General features: G+C 40.4%; 1 protein-coding gene across 7 annotated transcripts; it reads left to right on the top strand.

Annotated features, from left to right (window-relative positions):
* The first annotated feature begins 852 nt into the window (after nt 1–852).
* phf3 (PHD finger protein 3) lies at nt 853–17,654 on the top strand. Of its 7 annotated transcripts, none has more exons than XM_066697210.1 (17): nt 853–1,018; nt 3,494–3,555; nt 3,974–4,170; nt 7,419–7,571; nt 8,181–9,723; nt 10,419–10,761; nt 11,445–11,592; nt 11,675–11,813; nt 12,097–12,253; nt 12,354–12,470; nt 12,806–12,934; nt 13,028–13,157; nt 13,459–13,654; nt 13,788–13,935; nt 14,170–14,259; nt 14,626–14,821; nt 15,003–17,654. In XM_066697210.1, exons 3-17 carry the CDS (start codon nt 4,074–4,076, stop codon nt 17,099–17,101), a joined length of 5,685 nt encoding a protein of 1,894 aa, XP_066553307.1. In that variant the 5' UTR covers nt 853–1,018; nt 3,494–3,555; nt 3,974–4,073; the 3' UTR covers nt 17,102–17,654. The 7 variants fall into 7 exon arrangements, with proteins under 7 accessions (XP_066553307.1, XP_066553306.1, XP_066553304.1 ...); XM_066697209.1 differs by having other exon boundaries at nt 3,911–4,170; nt 13,031–13,157; XM_066697207.1 differs by having other exon boundaries at nt 3,911–4,170.
* Nucleotides 17,655–17,699: the final 45 nt, after the last annotated feature.

Raw genomic sequence — 17,699 nt, 5'->3', positions numbered from 1 at the left:
TTGGAAATAACTATATATATATATATGTGTGTGTGTGTGTGTTATTTATTTATTTATTTATATAACATTTAATTTCCCCCAAACTGCTCTCCTTAAATGTGTCAACTTTGGATACATCACCACAATACAATACAACCTCATGCTGAGACAATTAACGCCCCGTCCTTCTTGAATGAATGAGTACAGCAACCCTTTAAAGTTCTGCTTCTGTACGAGCTTCAAGAAGCGCTGCCAGACTATACTGAGAAAACGTTTGGCATATATATACTTCCACTTACATACTTACTATCCATGGACACTGCTTTATACTACCACTATTATCTACTGATACTTACACACACCTACATTCTATCACTGCTGATAAACTGCATGCTACCATACAAAATAATGTAATACATTACAAAAATGAGTCACATGCAAACAAAATGTCTTCAGATATTGTTATTATTATTATTATTATTATTACTGTGTGTGCTACTGTTATAAAGTAAATCATTAAATATATTAGAAAAACACCATGTGTAATTGAAATACATGCACTCGTACTGTTTTGCTCATTATACAGCTGTCCACAGGGTAACAATGTAAACTGGAAATACGGGCGTGATGACGTAGCGCCAATCATAACACAGGGTCAGCAGTTACATGTTTTGTTCTCGCTGCGCAGATTTCCGCAGTCTGGCGCAGATCTGCCGAATCCCGGCGACTCCATTGGTGCAGCTGCGCAGAACCGAACGCGGAAACCTGCGCCACACCAACGCGACCACAACAACACTACGGCGGCCGAGAAGGCCAATAGGCACGGGCCGCGGTGACGTACGGCAGCGTCGGCCTCTGAACCTGGAGACGAGCGCACAGTAAACACGGGTCACATGACTCCAGCACGGCCGGGCACTCGAATGGCTGCTGCCGGGGCGAGAGACGGGTGAAGAAGCGCACGCACTGCTAAAGGACGGGATGAAAACGGACTTCAGTTAAAACAGACTCGACCCCGAGGCTTCCCCAGCGCAGGAAGAAGGTAAAACAATGCATTGTTGGTGGTTTGAGTGGTTACAGAGCTCCGTGGAAAGGGGAAGGGGGGCGTGATCACCGCGCTGTGTTGCCAGCAGTAGCAGGGCCTTCGGGCTCCGCACAGCGCAGGCAGGGAAGTGTGTGTCCGGACATTTGCAGGATCGCTTCCCAGTTAGGCCTGTCGGTTTGCTCCAGTGCTTTTATTTGTTTGGACTATAACGAGAAACAAAGCACCAGCGATGCCAGCTTTAGTGGCATATTTGCACTGTTTTAGCAGCGTGTTTTTCCGCTCCCAATGAAGTGGCACTAGTTTCGAGGCCTTCACTCTGTGAAGTGGTGGATGTGGGGGTGCGTTGGCACTGTGACGGCGACTGATCCGATCAGCAGTATCATGTGCACCATGCATTTCGATGCACTAGACATTTTAAACCGTGAACGCAGTTGTAAAGGGCCTTGTTATGTATGCACCAAGAAGCTAGCTTGCTCGATTTATTTTGCCTAGTAAAGTCGATCGTGCTGTATGTAAACTGCATAAATAAACTGCATAGGGCATTATTGCCTGTATGATATGTATTTATGCTTAAAATAAAACGTGCCCTGTAGTTATTACTTTACATGCTTCTATTGTAGATTTAGTCCTATTTTAGGAGTGCTGTCAGGTGACGAACTACAACAACACATGTCTGTCAAACACCCAAAACAAATATGTTTGCAAATACCAAAGGTAATCCCCAATGATCCCCCCTAAGGAGCCCACAGTTGTGTGTGGGCATGGGCATGGGCATGGGCATGGGCGAGGGGAGACAGTCACCTGTTTGTGCGGGATTACACGTGTTGGTGCAAGTCCAGTCACTTTTCAACTCGATCTGTGTCGGATCTTGTTTAGAGGAAATGTGTCATCATAATGCAAAACATCCCATTCTTGATCGCTAGGTTGCCTTATAAGACATCCCACTATTGTAAAGTTTTTGCCACTCATTGCAGAGATCTCCAGGTTCAGATCAAAGGCTGTTTTCGTCCTGAACTGCCATGCAGGCGAGGCCATGCTGTGTGTAGTTTTCCTCATCCAATAACACGTACGGTACTCTTTCCTTTTCTTCTTTAGACTTTGTCCCTGTAGGAGAGAACTGAATCCCATTATATATGAATGCATCAAAAACTGCAACAGTATATTTGGCTCCCAATGAACACCTCTCTCTGTTTTGCTTCAGTAGATATTACTATACTGTTATGTCTTAGGACTTGCATTTGGATGTTAGACGGTATGGAACTGCTGGGTTATTATTTTGATTTGCGCTGTTTCATATTTAAATGTAAAACTGATTTGAAAAACTATTTCTCATTGTGTAATTGATGGAAAATGTGTTTAGACTTTTGCAGTCACATGTAGGACATTGAAAAGCTGCACCTGGGTGTTTTAATTGTATTGGGAGAAAAGGGTTATTTCAGAAAATCTCATTGCTATAGTCAATTGTATGGATACACAGGTATCACCATTTTCCATTGATAACACAAGTAGGCCATGTCGGACAAATGCGATTATGAGTGAATAAGGTTGTACTTTATTTCCTTTGATACCCCACAGTTTTTCTTATGCACAATAAAGTACTACAAGAAATGTATACAATTTCTGTAAAGTACATTCTTATTTGTTTTAAGAAACAAAATAAGAAATATTGCTTATTAGCAACAGTGTACAGTTTAAAAGGTGTACAGAGTGTAAAATCAGTGAAATGGAGGAAATAAAGTGCTTTCTTGGTGGGAGACAATGACTAAAATAAATCTGCAATTTGTTTTGGTACTTGATTGTTTTAGAAAGCTATTGTGTGCTTTGTTGTCTAGTCTTTTTTTTGTTTGTTTTTTTGTTACCCCCGTTTTCTCAAGAGGATGCTGCATGCAAACATCATGCTTTGAACAGCAACATTGTAAAACATTGTCTTTTAGTCTTATAATACAGTGTGGTGGTACATTTCACATTTCAATGCATGCAACTTTTACAAATAACAGGTGCTTTGGCTCTTGAAATTGTATTTACAAATATTATTTTAGAAAATTGTTAAATTTCACAATCATGTCCAAATGTTATTATACAGCTGCCTGTATTTGTATTTTTTATTATTTTGTATTATACGTGAAAAGAAAGGTGAAATAGGAGAATGTATGATGTTGGTACGGTTGTAAGATGTCACACAATTGTAAAACAGTATGTAGACTGTATTTTTGTAATCTGAATTTTGCAGCATAATTCTTCAGAATATTGTCTAACAGTTAATTCAGGAATAACTGTGTAAACTTACACAGTTTGTGAAATATCAGTGGACACTCTTATGCAAGCTAATGAGATACCAGTCTTAATAGTTTTTCCATATTTCATATAAAAAATCTTTAGAATAAATAGAAATGATCTACTGGCTATGAACCATTTTGTGTTGAACAATGTTCGTACAGTAAAACATGTGAATAATATTGACAATGTGTTTAGATACATGGACCTTCTTGAAAATTGGTGTCAATACTGGGAACAGAGATAGCCATACCTTATGGGTAAGAATTCCACAAATTTGTGCAGAAGAATTTGTGCCCTGTTTAAAATATTTACAATGCCATATTCCGCTCTGAACTCTCTCATAATGCATCAGCATACTGTTTCTAATGAGCTTTGCTGTTGACTCTTGTTACTAAACATTTTCACTCCTGACCACGTATGATACTGAGGAATTTTTATAATTGGAAACATTAATGTTGGTGTGATTTATGCTTGTTCAACTTCAAGAATCAACGTAAAGGGAAATGTCAGTTCAGGAACCATGATCAATTATATACAAAATAATTTCTCTCAAAAGTTCTTTAGGACCATTTTTTATAAACTTGCTTAATGCATATTTTTTTATTTCTGCAGAACTGAAAGAAAAGCGACAGCATTCATGGATATAGTTGACACCTTTAACCATTTAATTCCCAGTGACCAGTTGGATGACACCTTATTACTAGGGCCGAACTTGGACAGTGAAGTCAGTGATGAATTTGGAACAGGTCACAACTTGGAAGACTCTTTAAAGAACATGCTAAGTGACAAAGATCCCATGCTTGGATCTGCTAGTACCCAGTTTCATCTTTTAGATAACGATGAAGCCAACTTTCATATCGCTGGCTCAACAGGTATCTAATTGAGGAATTCACTTGTAGATTTTATTGAAGGTTTTTAAAGTTACTGCAATAAGAGCAAAGACTCCTACAGTATACACTGCCCTGGTGAACAACCTTTACTGTCACTTTTGCAGAGCCGAAGGGATGATAAGAGCATCCAGTTTACCAAAGAGTCAACCACAAAGCAGGTTTTTTTTAAATATAACTTTGCACATCATTTAATACATTAATTTGCAACTTGCAGTTGATGTTCTTATTACTACTACATTGTTACTATCATAGTCATTGCTATTGGGACTATTTGCTGTCAGTTATTTCCAACTCTGTAGGTTGTTTTCACCTAAACTTTGTTTTAAAATGATCCTTTCTTCAGTAATGCAGGTTCATTTGTGTGGTTAGAAAATCCTCATTGATACTAAACACAAATATGTTTTTTATTTTCCTAAGAAGAGACACTAAATTGATTCTAATCTTCCATCCATTGTCATTAAAACAAAAGATGGATTTAAAGGAGATTATTTCCTACCTTCCCCTCCCCGTTTGTTTTAGTATGAAAGACGGCAATTTTCAGGGCAGTGTATATGTAGCTTCTGGTCTGTTTTCTAATATTTATAAGTAGAACTTTAAAGTCTTGCTTTCACACTTATTCACACTTTTCAAAAAAGTGCTGTAGAAACAAAACCAAAACATTTTTCTGAAAGGAAATTCAAAAGCTAAGTCCTTTGCAGATATTGCTAACCCTAGAAATTCAAATGAACATAGTTGACAGGTTCTTGTTTTTGAAAATGGATAGTTGACAAAAAGGGCTTTGAAGTAAAGAGTATAGCATGCATGAAGTAATTATATTTGTAATTTTAAATAATTTCAAATCAAATGGTTAAAAAAAAAATGGAAGCATAGTTTCTCAAATATTACCTCTTATGCCTCCGCTTTCACTAACTCGTGAGAACCCAGTCATGCACACTGTAAACAGTTTAATCTGTGACTGAAATGCTAATTTGCAAAGTGAGTCAAAGCAAAGTGTTACTGTTTCACTGTTAGAACCTTCTAGATCATGTTATTTAGGCCAAATACATTATTTGATTATTTGAAGTAGATTCAGAAATAAACAACGTTACAAAAGGTATTATAATCTTATTTAAACCACATTCTTTGAACTGTAGTTTTTTTTTTTAAAGAAAGAAATTGGTCGATATTTGGGGCACTTTTCTTTGTACTCCGCTGCTATTCCTCAGGTGTTCGTTAACCAAAATTCAGATGTGAAAGTCGCCCTGATTTCTTTGAGGATTCCACTTTATCACCTATTAGATATGTTAAACACTTTGACTTGGTTGATTCCTGCATGTGCTTTAAATATATTTCTATATATCTGTGTGGTTTGCATGTTAGCATCATAGTATTCCATTGTTGTTGTTGTTTTAAAACAATCGTTATTATCGATAGGGACAGTGATATATATTTAACAATTTTCCTTTCAGAAAAAAGTCCTGCAAATGACGTTATATGCACTTTGCCTAACTATTTTATTTATCTGAGATTAAGGTGCACTGAAATACAAGTGCCTTCAGTCTTATCTGTATTTAGACAGGAATCTAAAATATTAAGATCTAAACATTTTCAATTCTATTTTGGGATCATCAGTGAAGGTCTTTTCTGGTGTGGTGATTCTTAGCTCTCCCTTTAAAATTGGTTTAACATTGTTTAAAGTGAAACTGTCTTATGCATTCCTTAATTTCTCAATAGCAGATGAAGTAACCTACCCTTGAAATTCAGCATATTTCCCATCTTCGATGGTTTAGACAACATGGAATAATGTCCTCATAATTTGGATACATTTTTATATTCTAAAGTTATTTAGATTACCCCCCATCCATAATGGTCAGTCTGATTCCCAACCAATTCAGTAGAACGCTTCTAGCTTGTTGGGAACTCAGTGTTGCAGAAAAGATCTGTGTGGTGTTCTGTCACTGAGGTGATGCTAGCAATCAATTTTTTATACTCGTTTTAAATAACTGCTCCTGCATTATGAAAAACAATGCGTGTCTGATTGGTGTTTGAATGGGACAGATTTATAGAGATGAAAACTGAAAGGCTATGAAATGAGAATGATTTATCGCTTATGTGATGCTACACCTTCTTGCACTTTTATAAGGGAGTTTCACTTTAACAGTATTTTGTTTAAATGGCAAGAACTTATTAACTGTTTTTTTTAAAGGTTTAAAAAGACTCCACAACCTTTTACTTCACGTGGATATTAATAATTTTTCAAGCAGGTATGATAGATAGTCATTTTCCTCACGTAACTCTGCAAAATGCATGTCTTGTGTGACATATATTTTCATTTAGCTTGAAAACATTGAAAACAACTTTGTTTTATATGAAGTAAATTAAAAGGTTGTGCAGCCAGACAAACCTTGGGTATGAAATGGTCGAGGAAATTGTTTTTAATTAGTAGTATTTTATATATACACACATCAAATAATTAAAAGGGCGATGGAGTATGGGAATCGATATCACCTTGTTATAGGTGATATTGAATGATGGTCAGACAATCTAAGGGTTTCATCTATGGGGTGACATTTGGGGTCTTTGAAAATGGTGAGACCATTCAGATAGTCCTGAGACATTAATGTGAGGTAACTATCCAGTTCTTGCTGTTAGGTGTATGAACTTACTAGCTCTCAGATCACAAGCCAGAGAAACATTAAGCACGTACAGGAGATGGAAGGTCTTCTGTGGTCGGCCACAAAAACAAATAGCTGGAGTCTTGCTTTTATGACGATGCATCATGATTAAGTATGGAGCTCATTCCAACCACTCTGTTTCAATGCAAAAAGCCCATTATCACCTACTGGGCCATAAACTGGTGGTTGGTATCGCATGATCAACATCGAGGAGATTTGTACTGTTCCCAGAATCCCAGAACACAGTAATTCATGGTGTGTACTTGTGGATAACCTTTAGTCATCACCATTTTCATGCTGTTCATAATATGTGGAGAAAGCATCATGAGTTGCTACTAGATTATACAGGAGCTTATTGTTTCCTTGTCCTCAGATGACCCTCTTATTTTTTGATGTGTGTATGTACTTTTTAGGCATGTTTTTTTTCAATATTCTGCTTTCTTTAATGGTATGGGAAATGATAAGACTAGGCCTATATACAGAGATGCACAGGGGGTTGTGTAGACTTTTTTTGGTTGTGTTTTCGTGAATTGTGAATGGCAATGTTAATGTTTGCTCTCTTATGTTTTTCTGTAGTTGTAGGACTTGACATGATGAGTGAGGGTGGTTTAAAGGGAAGTGGCCATGGCGCCATGGGAGATGACTTGATGCACCCCGGCAAGAGCCAAAGAGGCCGATCAAAACCAGTTTTAGGGTCGCCCAGAAAGTCTCCACGCTTAATGGCTCAAGGTCAGAACACAATTTAAAACTGTTAACATTCAAATGAAACAAACTTGAGTTCTCTGAGCGAGAAGAAATCAAAATGCTTTGTTTGGTGTGTAAAACATTTGCACAATATTGATTTTTATTGTACACTTTACAATATTGGGCACCAATTCTTAATGCATTAATGAATCCCACAGGAATAACATGATGCCTCTTGCATGTCCACCGAGTTCTGATGTTGATCACGTAAGCCCTAACCCCAAACCTAGTCTGTAAGCCTCTCCCAAACCCTGACAAGAAGCTGTTATATGTGTTATTAACAGTGTGGTATAAATACAAAAAATCATTAAGAATTGGTGCCCATTATTGTAAAGTGTGATCTATTTTTGTGGGTTGCTGGTTTTACAGAAACCCTTAATGCAATATTTTGATTTCCTAGTTTACTTCCACTTGGTGTTGCTGTTAACCATTTCAGATCCCCGTTTCATGACCACCTTCATGAAAATCCATCAAATTACATAGTTTAATGTAAATATGCCAGTAGATTCAGAAGTCACGGCCAGTGTCCACTAAAATTAAGGTTAATTTGATGTAAAAAGTTAGGTAATTTTTTTAATTTTATTTATTTTTTAGAACCTGTTAGGATTTTGCGCCAGAGCACCGTAGCAAGACGTTCAGGCTTGGCAGATACACCTGCTGTTAAGAAATCGCCAATGAAAACTGTGCAGGGGAGGAGAGTAGGCACTAAACAGCAGCAAGAAGGTCCCCAAAGCCAGGATGTATCAGATAACTGCTCTCAGGAGTCGCTGGAGCAGTCAGTAGAGCCAAGCGAGATGTGCGGAAAGCACAGTGTTCAGTCATCGCCTGCTGCTGTCACAGTCCAGTCAGCTCCTGCTGAAGAAGACGGGCCTGAAGACTTAAAGAGAGAAGAAATATCGCAGGACTCCTTGGGAAAAGTCTCAAACGCTGCACCTTTGCAAAATGAGGAACACTCACTTTGTCAGATAACTAAAGATGCTACGGACAGTATTGAAAAGGTCGAGGTTGAAAGTGAACCAATTGCTGGAACTGAATCGGAGATGCACTTCAGTCCCACACAGGAGCTCGTGAAGCCCGCGGTCGATGGCACCATATTGTCAGAGTTGGGGCCGTATGTGAACCCTAATGAAGTGCAGGAGGGCCTCGGTGCGTTGATGGAGTGCAGTGAGGCAGCAGAGCAGGCATGTAAAAACACAGGTGTTGTGAGAAAACCAGAGACTGAACCAAAAAACAAGAACCAGGTAGAGCCTCACAAACCGGATTTGAGTAGCCTTAAAAAGACTAGTCAAGTAAGAGGCCAAGATGGAAGTGAATCCCTGCAACGTCCAGAGGCCAACAAAGACACGGTGCTGGGTACACCGAAAGGTAAAGTGTGTCCGGAAACTCACAAAAAGCAGGACCAAAAACTCCCTGCGAAGAAACCACTGAAATCCAAGCCAGTACAATCCCCAGTAAAACTGCACAAGAAGCTTTTACCACATGTGCCAGGAGAGCTAAAAACGGGACCTAAAATTCCACCGCCGAAGAAAGCAAGAGCCGACTTGCAGAAACTCCAGGGGTTAAAGCGAAAGCAAGTCTTAATAGCTATGAAACGTAAAGCAGACGATGTTAAATTCTTGCCGTCGAAAATTCAAAGAACCCAGCCTGGTCAGGATGTGAGAATGGTGAATTTACTTGGTGTGGCGCCACAGAAAAGAGCACAGATTCCTAGCAAGAGTCCAAAGTCTCCCGAGCTGGTTCGCCCGTCAGTCCCCAGAATGCTACTGCCTGGTCTCAGTCCAGAAAGGTTTAAAAGCCAGCATGTAGGCGTGCAGGCGGGTGTTTCCAAATCTGTTCATTCACAGGCTGTCACGAAGCCACACAGCCCTCAGATCGTAGTGGGTAAGTCTGGCTATGTTCCGAAGGAGGGGTCGGAAGAGGATGAACGAGAAAAGCCAAAAATGAAAAAGGCTGAGAAGGTATTGCACAGGCAGAGGAAGAGCAGCAAGAGTCTTTCCCTGGATGAGCCCCCCTTATTTATTCCAGACAACGCCCCCGCACAGAAAAAAGAGGCTCCCGAAGAGGACTCGACCGATAGCGAGACTGTGTGGGACCCGAGCAAGCATTGTGGTTTCTGCAAGAAGCCGCACAACAACAGGTATGTTTATTCTGCCTGCCACAAGTCAACTGTGACCGTCGGCTCTTTTATCCAAGTCAATATTTGCAGGAATTGAAAGATAAAAATGTTTGTTTTAAAAATGCCCTTGACTGCACTGTAAGAAGCAGATTGCATTCAGCTTTTTTTTTAGATCCCTATTTCTATAACAAATTTCTGTTTATGTAGGACCTTTCCCTGCTATATGTATTTTAATTTGGTTTATGGTACTTTGTCACAGCTTTTATATACATTTTGAAGTTTCCCTGGGTAGAGTTTTGAAATGGAAATGTTACTTTATTTAAAATGAATGATTAAATATTTACATTTTGTATGGTACACCAACTAGCTCAGCCACAATAATGTAGTTAAGAAAAGTACAATCTTTATATTACGTAACATGATTTAATTGGTGTCAGTGAAGGAATATCAGTTCAATAATAAATCGATAAATAACTTTCTCCATGAGAAAATATGCAATGTAACCCTTCATGTTTTCTGGGTATTTTTTAAAATTGCAGAAAATATATTTGAAGGATCACTATCCCTTATGGAATAAAAAAAAATATATATGTTTTGGCACATTAGGCTGTTTCCTCCTTGATCTGAAATGTTTCATCATCATGATTATGCATGGTTTGGCAAACATAATTAACTCGGTAGTAACTGCATATACTTTTTAAACGGATGTGCTCCAGATTCATGGTGGGATGTGGCCGTTGTGACGACTGGTTTCATGGGGAGTGCGTGGGGCTGGACCTCGCCAAGGCGCAGCAGATGGAGCAGGAAGACGAGGAATATGTCTGCTTGAAGTGCTGCGCCGAGGAAGACGGGAAGGCGGAATCCAGTGAACAACAGCCGAGCTCTCAGGAGAGCCACTCCAGGCCCGAGCAGCACCAGGAGAATAAGCCAGCAGTGAAACATGAAAAACAGGGGCAGGCGTTCCCGACCGCAGCAGGCGTCAACAATCCAAACAGTGAAGCAAGCGAGAAACCCAGTCCATTAGACGACCGGAAGCACAAAGTCCGGATTTTCAGAAAAGTGAGTAAAGTGCTCGATTTAAAAAACAAACAAATAATGCATTTGCTAGAGTGCATATTCCCAGCCCGTGCATACTACACTAGTGTGCACAGACCAGAATCAAGTTACTAGGCTAGTTTTGCACTTGTGTAATAATCCATCCGACACTCCCATCCTGATGTCTTTTTAGTGGTATTTATTACTTGAGAATTTCACTGACATTTCTCTATCGAGTAGGTTTATGGTGGAGACACTGAAAATGACACTTTTCTTGGATTTACCATGCCTATCCTTTAACTTAATTGCACTTTACCTCTCCCCCCCTCTCTCTGTGTATATAATTGTATACTGTGTATATACTGACCAGTTGTTAAGAACACACAGTGGGTGGGGGGGTTATTATTTTGCAGTATCATTTCTGTAACTAAACTGGGTTAGGTCATGTTCTCAATGTATTGCTCGTCATTTAGTTGCTGCTTGCATGTGTGCCTGTCTGGTGTCAAACAGGTAGGAGTTCAGGGAATGGAATACCTCTTCAAGTATTTATAGGGCTCTGTCAGTTAATTACTAGCAATGTAGTCCTGTATTATGCATTCGTGCTGTAACTCCATGTGCTGTGTTATTGAAACTGGTCAGTATTTAGCTATATAATGTGTCTGTGGGGGAGGTATCCAAATGCTATTATTGCCAATTGCTTTATTTAGGACTCGGTAGAAAGAAGACCCGTAGCCGAGCACAAGGAAATTGTCGAGAGGAGGATGCATACGATTCCGCATAAAATGGGACAGACCGTGAGCGTGCACCAACCTTCGGGGGAGGGAAGAAGTCATGTGGACACAGGACAGAAGCCTGGTGAGGATACTAACAATTACAAACGTTTATTTTTATTTTTAATTATTATAATGTTTTAAATTGTATTTTTATTACTTTTCAGGAACAACTGAAAGGCAAGATCTAAAGAGAGCGAAAGTTGAAAGGTTCCCCGTCGCCTCGCCTACAGCATCAAAGAAACCATCTGTTGAACAAATTAGAAGGAACGTGCGAGAATCCCTGAAGGACATTCTCGTCAAGAGGTAATGAGTTAACGGTCTTTGTATTAAAGTTGTGATAAACTTGGTATGTTTAAAAACCTGAACACTAGTGCATTTAGTGGAAAGCACATCACAATTAAGTTTGCTGAAACAAAGTTTGGCTTTAGAATGGCTGAGTGGCTAGTGTTGAACATTTTTTTGTGTAGTTGTATAGGTCTGTTGAGCTTGATTTGATATATTAGTGGATTTAAACAAACAAAACAAATTCTATTGACTTAACAGTTCAACACAGTTCACCCTGACCATTTTATTTTGTTTTTCTCAGACTCAGTGAATCAGACTTAAAGATTTCTACAGAGAGAGCTGCAAAAGTGGCCCTGAAAACAGAGAGGGAACTCTTTTCCTTCTTTCGGGACACTGACACCAAGTATAAGAGCAAGTACAGAAGCTTGATGTTCAACCTGAAAGATGCTAAAAATAATGTAAGTGTAGATGTCCTGATTTATTTAAGATGATTTGAAGGGGTTATAGTACATTTCTTAACTGTGGTTGTTATTTTTGTGTTGCTTTCTAATGTTCTAGGTCTTATTCAAACGTGTTCTCAAAGGTGAAATTACACCAGATCACTTAATTCGCATGAGTCCCGAGGAACTGGCATCAAAAGAACTGGCTGCTTGGAGACAGAGAGAGAACCGACATGTAAGAACTGTATTTATTCTTTGTGAGATTAGTCAACACCGTCTTTTTAAAGATAAGAATAATGCACATGACCTTCCTAGATGTATTTAAGTTTTTGAATTATAGTGTTTTAATAATATATCTTCTAAAATATGTTTTTGCTAGATTTAACTTATTTGTTGTCTTCACCTCGCTTTACTAAATTGGCCTCAACAGATTGATCTCTCTAGCCATATTCTGTTATGTTTTGTTTGTCATGACCTGAAATACCCTTCTAATGTTTACTCCTCAGTATTAAGATTTGTCTAGATACATTTCATAGGGTCAAACCTTTTTTAAATGTATGTATTTTTCAGACAATTGAAATGATCGAGAAGGAGCAGCGAGAGGTGGAGAGACGGCCGATCACCAAAATCACTCACAAGGGGGAAATCGAAATTGAGAACCAGGAACCTGTAAAGGAGCCTGAACCCATGGAGGTCGAGGTACGACTGAGTTTATTGCGCTGTCAGGAAGTAATTCAATAAGTAATGAATGAAACCGCTCAAGGCATGTCTCTCTACTCTGTGGATATTTAGCAGGAACCGGTATCCAAACCGCCAGAAGAACCGGAGGAGGTCCCTGATGAGACTGAATTAGAAAGCAGTAAAGACACAACCAGCCAGCACAAGAAACACCTGTTTGACCTCAATTGCAAGATCTGCACAGGTAATCTTCGTTAACTCCTCGTGTACTCAAATGATTCCTGGGATAGTTCTACCAATGCCTTCCCTTCTGTTAATAGTGGCAACATTTAACACCTCTAGAGTGTTAAAAAACAAAACTGAGTATTATTTGGTGTCTTTGAGATCCTAGTACTATGGAGTCTTGTTTTATTGTCTTCTACGGTGCATTTGTCATACCTTCAAGTATATGTTTGGGCAGTGTTTCACCGAGTATGTAAACCCAAACCCCTATCATCACAGGTTAATTGTATGAAATGGGACGTGCACATTTATTCTGTCCGCAGGTCGAATGGCTCCCCCGGTGGAGGATGCACCGACTAAGATCGTGAAGGTGGCGACCACAGTGGTGCGGAGGCAGTCCAGCGCGGAGGGGGAAGCGTACGCCGACTCGCCCTCTACCCAGCCAGACATATTAGCCTTCAGTGCTTTGGAGGAGAGCAAAGCGGTGACTTCCAAGGGCTCCTTCTCTGCTGAAGGGAGGTAAGATGTTGGTGGAAATGGCTAGAGCTGTGACCGAACCTCCACCTAAGCATTCGCAGCGTTAAATAAACAAAAGGACCAAAACAGAGGTGGGGAAAGGTTTTATTTTCAATGGTTCACATGTGTTTTCCAGGTCAGAAGCTTCCAGTAGTGGAGAAGATGAAGCCACGTTCCTCGCTCGTTTGGAGTCCCTTTGGAAAGGCTTCATCAATATGCCCTCGGTTGCTAAGTTTGTGACTAAAGCTTACCCACTATCAGGCATTTTGGATCACCTAACAGAGGTAATTACAAGCAATTCTTTCTCAATTCAGTGTATTGGGCTACACTGTGGTTTATGGGGAATTAGTCAACTTATAACACACATCTATTGGCCCATGTATCAGTTCCAACTCCTCTCTTAGCATAATACCAATTGCATGTCTTTTTCAGTAACTAAATCAATTGTATTGTAAAAAAGTAAATGCAGCATTCATGTGTGAGTATAAAGTCATTAATCTACACCATTTGGATGATAGGATCTGCCAGATAGCATCCAGGTGGGTGGGAGGATCTCACCTCAGACAGTGTGGGACTATGTGGAAAAGATCCGTGCTTCAGGAACAAAGGTAAGGCAACTTTTAATTTGGTTGTACAATGATTCATTAGCAGAGCTTAATACCCTGATGGTAATTCAACACATGTCAATGATAGAGAGTAATAAACGAGCACACATACTAACCAAGGATGGTGTCTCTTGGGTAAGAAGCTGTTACTTATCCGGGACTCCCCTCAGAACAGCACTGCAATGAAAATGAAGGAAGTGCTAAAATGTTACATTCTTTAATTGTCCTTGCCTTTCTTATTTTTCACGTACACCTAATGAATAGATTTCTATCAGTGAATGAACCGCACACACCCCCAGCTCGATCATTCTCAATTTAAAACTCTCTCCCCAATGCCAGTAGACTAATCGGAGGTGTTTGTTCTTTCAGGAGGTGTGTCTCATTAGATTTGCCCCCGTGACAGAGGAAGATGAGATCTCCTACACCCTGCTGTATGCCTATTTCAGTAGCCGCAAGCGTTACGGTGTTGTTGCTAACAACATGAAACAGGTTAAGGACATGTATCTTATTCCCCTGGGATCTGGAGAGAAAATCCCCCATCATCTCGTACCCTTTGATGGCCCAGGTAAGGGAAATGACTTTTACTTGTTTATTTGAACATCTTTTTCTCCGCATGACTTTTGAAAAGCTCTGCATCACGCTTTACTTTTTGTAATGTAACTTTGTTGTTCAATAAGAATTAGCTGAAGAACGGTGCAACTTTTTTTTTACTTTGACTGGTGTTTTGCTGGGATTTCTTTTCACAGGTTTAGAAGCCAAACGTCCAAACCTCCTCCTGGGCCTCATTATCCGACAGCGGGTTAAGAGGGATTTTGGAGTCGTCCTGCCCCTGGAGGTTCCCGAAACTTCCTCCAGCAGGATTATACCTGAGAAAAGAGCCAAGACGGATTTAACAAATGAAAGTGAAGATGGTCCTGATGGACAAAATGATTTTTTAAACTCCCTCAAGGTGGTTCTTCCCAAGCAGGTGGGGAAAAGTCAGCCGTCTACGCAGGATGTGGCTGAAGAAGCAGCGCAACCAAATGAAGAAACACCTGCTCCAGTGGAGGGGAATTTACAAGAGTCGGCAAAGCCTTTACGATTTCTTCCTGGTGTACTGGTTGGTTGGGACAGTCAGTCATCTCTTGATCTGGCCAGCAAACCTTTGCCTGTGGATGATATTCTCCAGAGTTTACTAGGTACCACAGATAAACTGACCATGGCAGCTGAGGGAGCTGCTTCAGAGACTGTACCCAGCAAGAGCCCAGCTTCAACTGGGACAAAACCGGCATTTATAGTGAAAAAGAAAGAAGCCAAAACTGTTAAACTCGAGTATCAATCAACTAGCCCAAATGACAAGATTAAGCTAAATGAGTCATCAGGCATGGACCATTCAAGTGCATCAAGTGTTTCCTCAGCTGTTTTGCTTAAAGATAAACCGCCAGATGTTTCTACAGAGGCTTTCCTGGCAAACGTGGCCATAGCGCAAGCAAGCAGAGATCAAACCGTGGCAGAAAGGAAGGCAGACAATCAAATGGAGGAACCACAGAAAGCCAAACCGAAAACTGAAAGCCCTTCTGTGGCAGCAGGTGGCGGCAATGCAAATTTCATTTCTATGTCTGGGTCTAACATACCTGCTGAGGAACCTTCCACATCAAAACCGTCAGTATTTTCAAGTCCCATAAAGGACCCGAGACAAACAGTGGGAAGAATCCTGAAAACCAGTCCCACCCAGTACAAATCTGAGAAACAGAGTTTTAACGATAACGATGGCCAGAGAAATACTCAAGATAATGAAAGTTATAAAGCAGAGAACGTACCTTCAGGCTCCCAAGGTAATCCAGGTCCCAGAGAGCACAACCAAGTCTTCAATGTCCCAGTTTTGAATATGGAGTTACAATGTTCATCCACTCGCACAATGGCAGCCCAGCAAAGTTACTCCTATCAGCAAAGTACAAACGAAATGCAGAACATTGCCACTATTTCGACTTTCAGCAAAGGTGCGGGCCTGAATCTGCCTATGCAGGGTCACCTTCAACCTCCAGGTGTTTTCTCACAAGGAGGGCCCCTCCCACCCCCAGCCAACTTCCCTCCGGTCCATACCAGCGGTCCTGAATTTCAGTATCACCCAGTGCCCTTACCAGGTTTCCCTGTACAAAGCAATGCCGTACCTAGTTTCCAACCACAGCAAATGCCCCCAAATTATGGTTTTCCAAGAGCTCCACCTCCTGTTTTTCACCAGCCAGAACCTGAATGTCAAAATCACGCTGCACTATGGTCCACACCCACTTCACATCCACCCAATTTCCCACCACAACACACCCTGCCCGGGCCATCCATCCCATACGAGCCTCCAAGATTTGGAGGGTCGTCCAAACCGCCTCCTGCTAAAGAGGACAAGGCCCCAGAGAGACGATACAGCGATCCTTGGGACAGACAGCCCCAGCAATCAGACGACAGTTATAAGAGAGACCGTGGAGACCACCATAGCAGACAGAGGTTCTACAGCGAATCCCACCACGACAGGAAAGGGAGGGAGCACGACCGGGACCACGACCGAGATCGAGGGAAGCACTGGGAGCACAACTCGGAGAAAGGGGGACACCGAGAGAGAAGTCACAGTAGGGATGAGAAAAGCAGGGAGCGGCACCGAAGCCACGAAGACCGGCACCGAGAGAGACAGCCGAGTTACGGCGGCGAACACTCGAGAGGCGACCGCTACCACGAGCGGCCGAGGGACAGGCATCACAGTGACGAGAGGGAGAAGAACAGGGAAAGAGAGAGGGATAGGCATAAGAAAGACTCCGATTATGAAAAAGGGAACAAAGTGACGAAAGAGAAATCGAAAGACGATAAACACTTATGATCGCTCTGACGTGTTTTCTTCTTCCCGCCATCTTTCTCAGTGTTGTTTTTAATGCGATCTGATTCCAAATGGCTTAGTTTAGCTGTTTACTTTCCGACTTCATCATTCAGTTTATCTTTAGCAGCAGCTAAGCTTTTTTCTCCCAAATGTTTTATCTTTTGGTTTTAAAGTTATTTTAATTTTTTTAAAAAGGTTGTACATTTCTAATTAGTATTGTTCAATGATGTGCTTCATACATTGTACTACTGTAATTACAACTAATTCAATGTCTTAAAAAAGATATAAGATATAGCACTATGGTAATTAAAGCATTCACACTGCATGAAGCTTCTGCAACTACTAGGCTTGAAGAAAAAAAAACATTTATTTTAGTTATGAACTTAGACGTACACTGTTAAAATCAGTGCATTGTTTTGAATGTAAAGAAAAACACTTTTTATAAAAACAAAAACAAGAAATTGAAACTAAAAACATTTCTTTGTTAGTTCTGGGCATCAACTTTTATTATTTTATATTTCTTCTCTTCAATAAATGTCTTTTTTTTATGTGTGCACATTTCTCTCTGTAAATACCCTTTTTTCTAAAATGTATATGGATA

Source organism: Amia ocellicauda, chromosome 23 (assembly GCF_036373705.1).
Source record: "Amia ocellicauda isolate fAmiCal2 chromosome 23, fAmiCal2.hap1, whole genome shotgun sequence".
NCBI classification, from domain to species: domain Eukaryota; kingdom Metazoa; phylum Chordata; class Actinopteri; order Amiiformes; family Amiidae; genus Amia; species Amia ocellicauda.
Note: the sequence above shows the minus strand (reverse complement) of the source record. Positions and strands in the feature narration are given on the sequence as shown.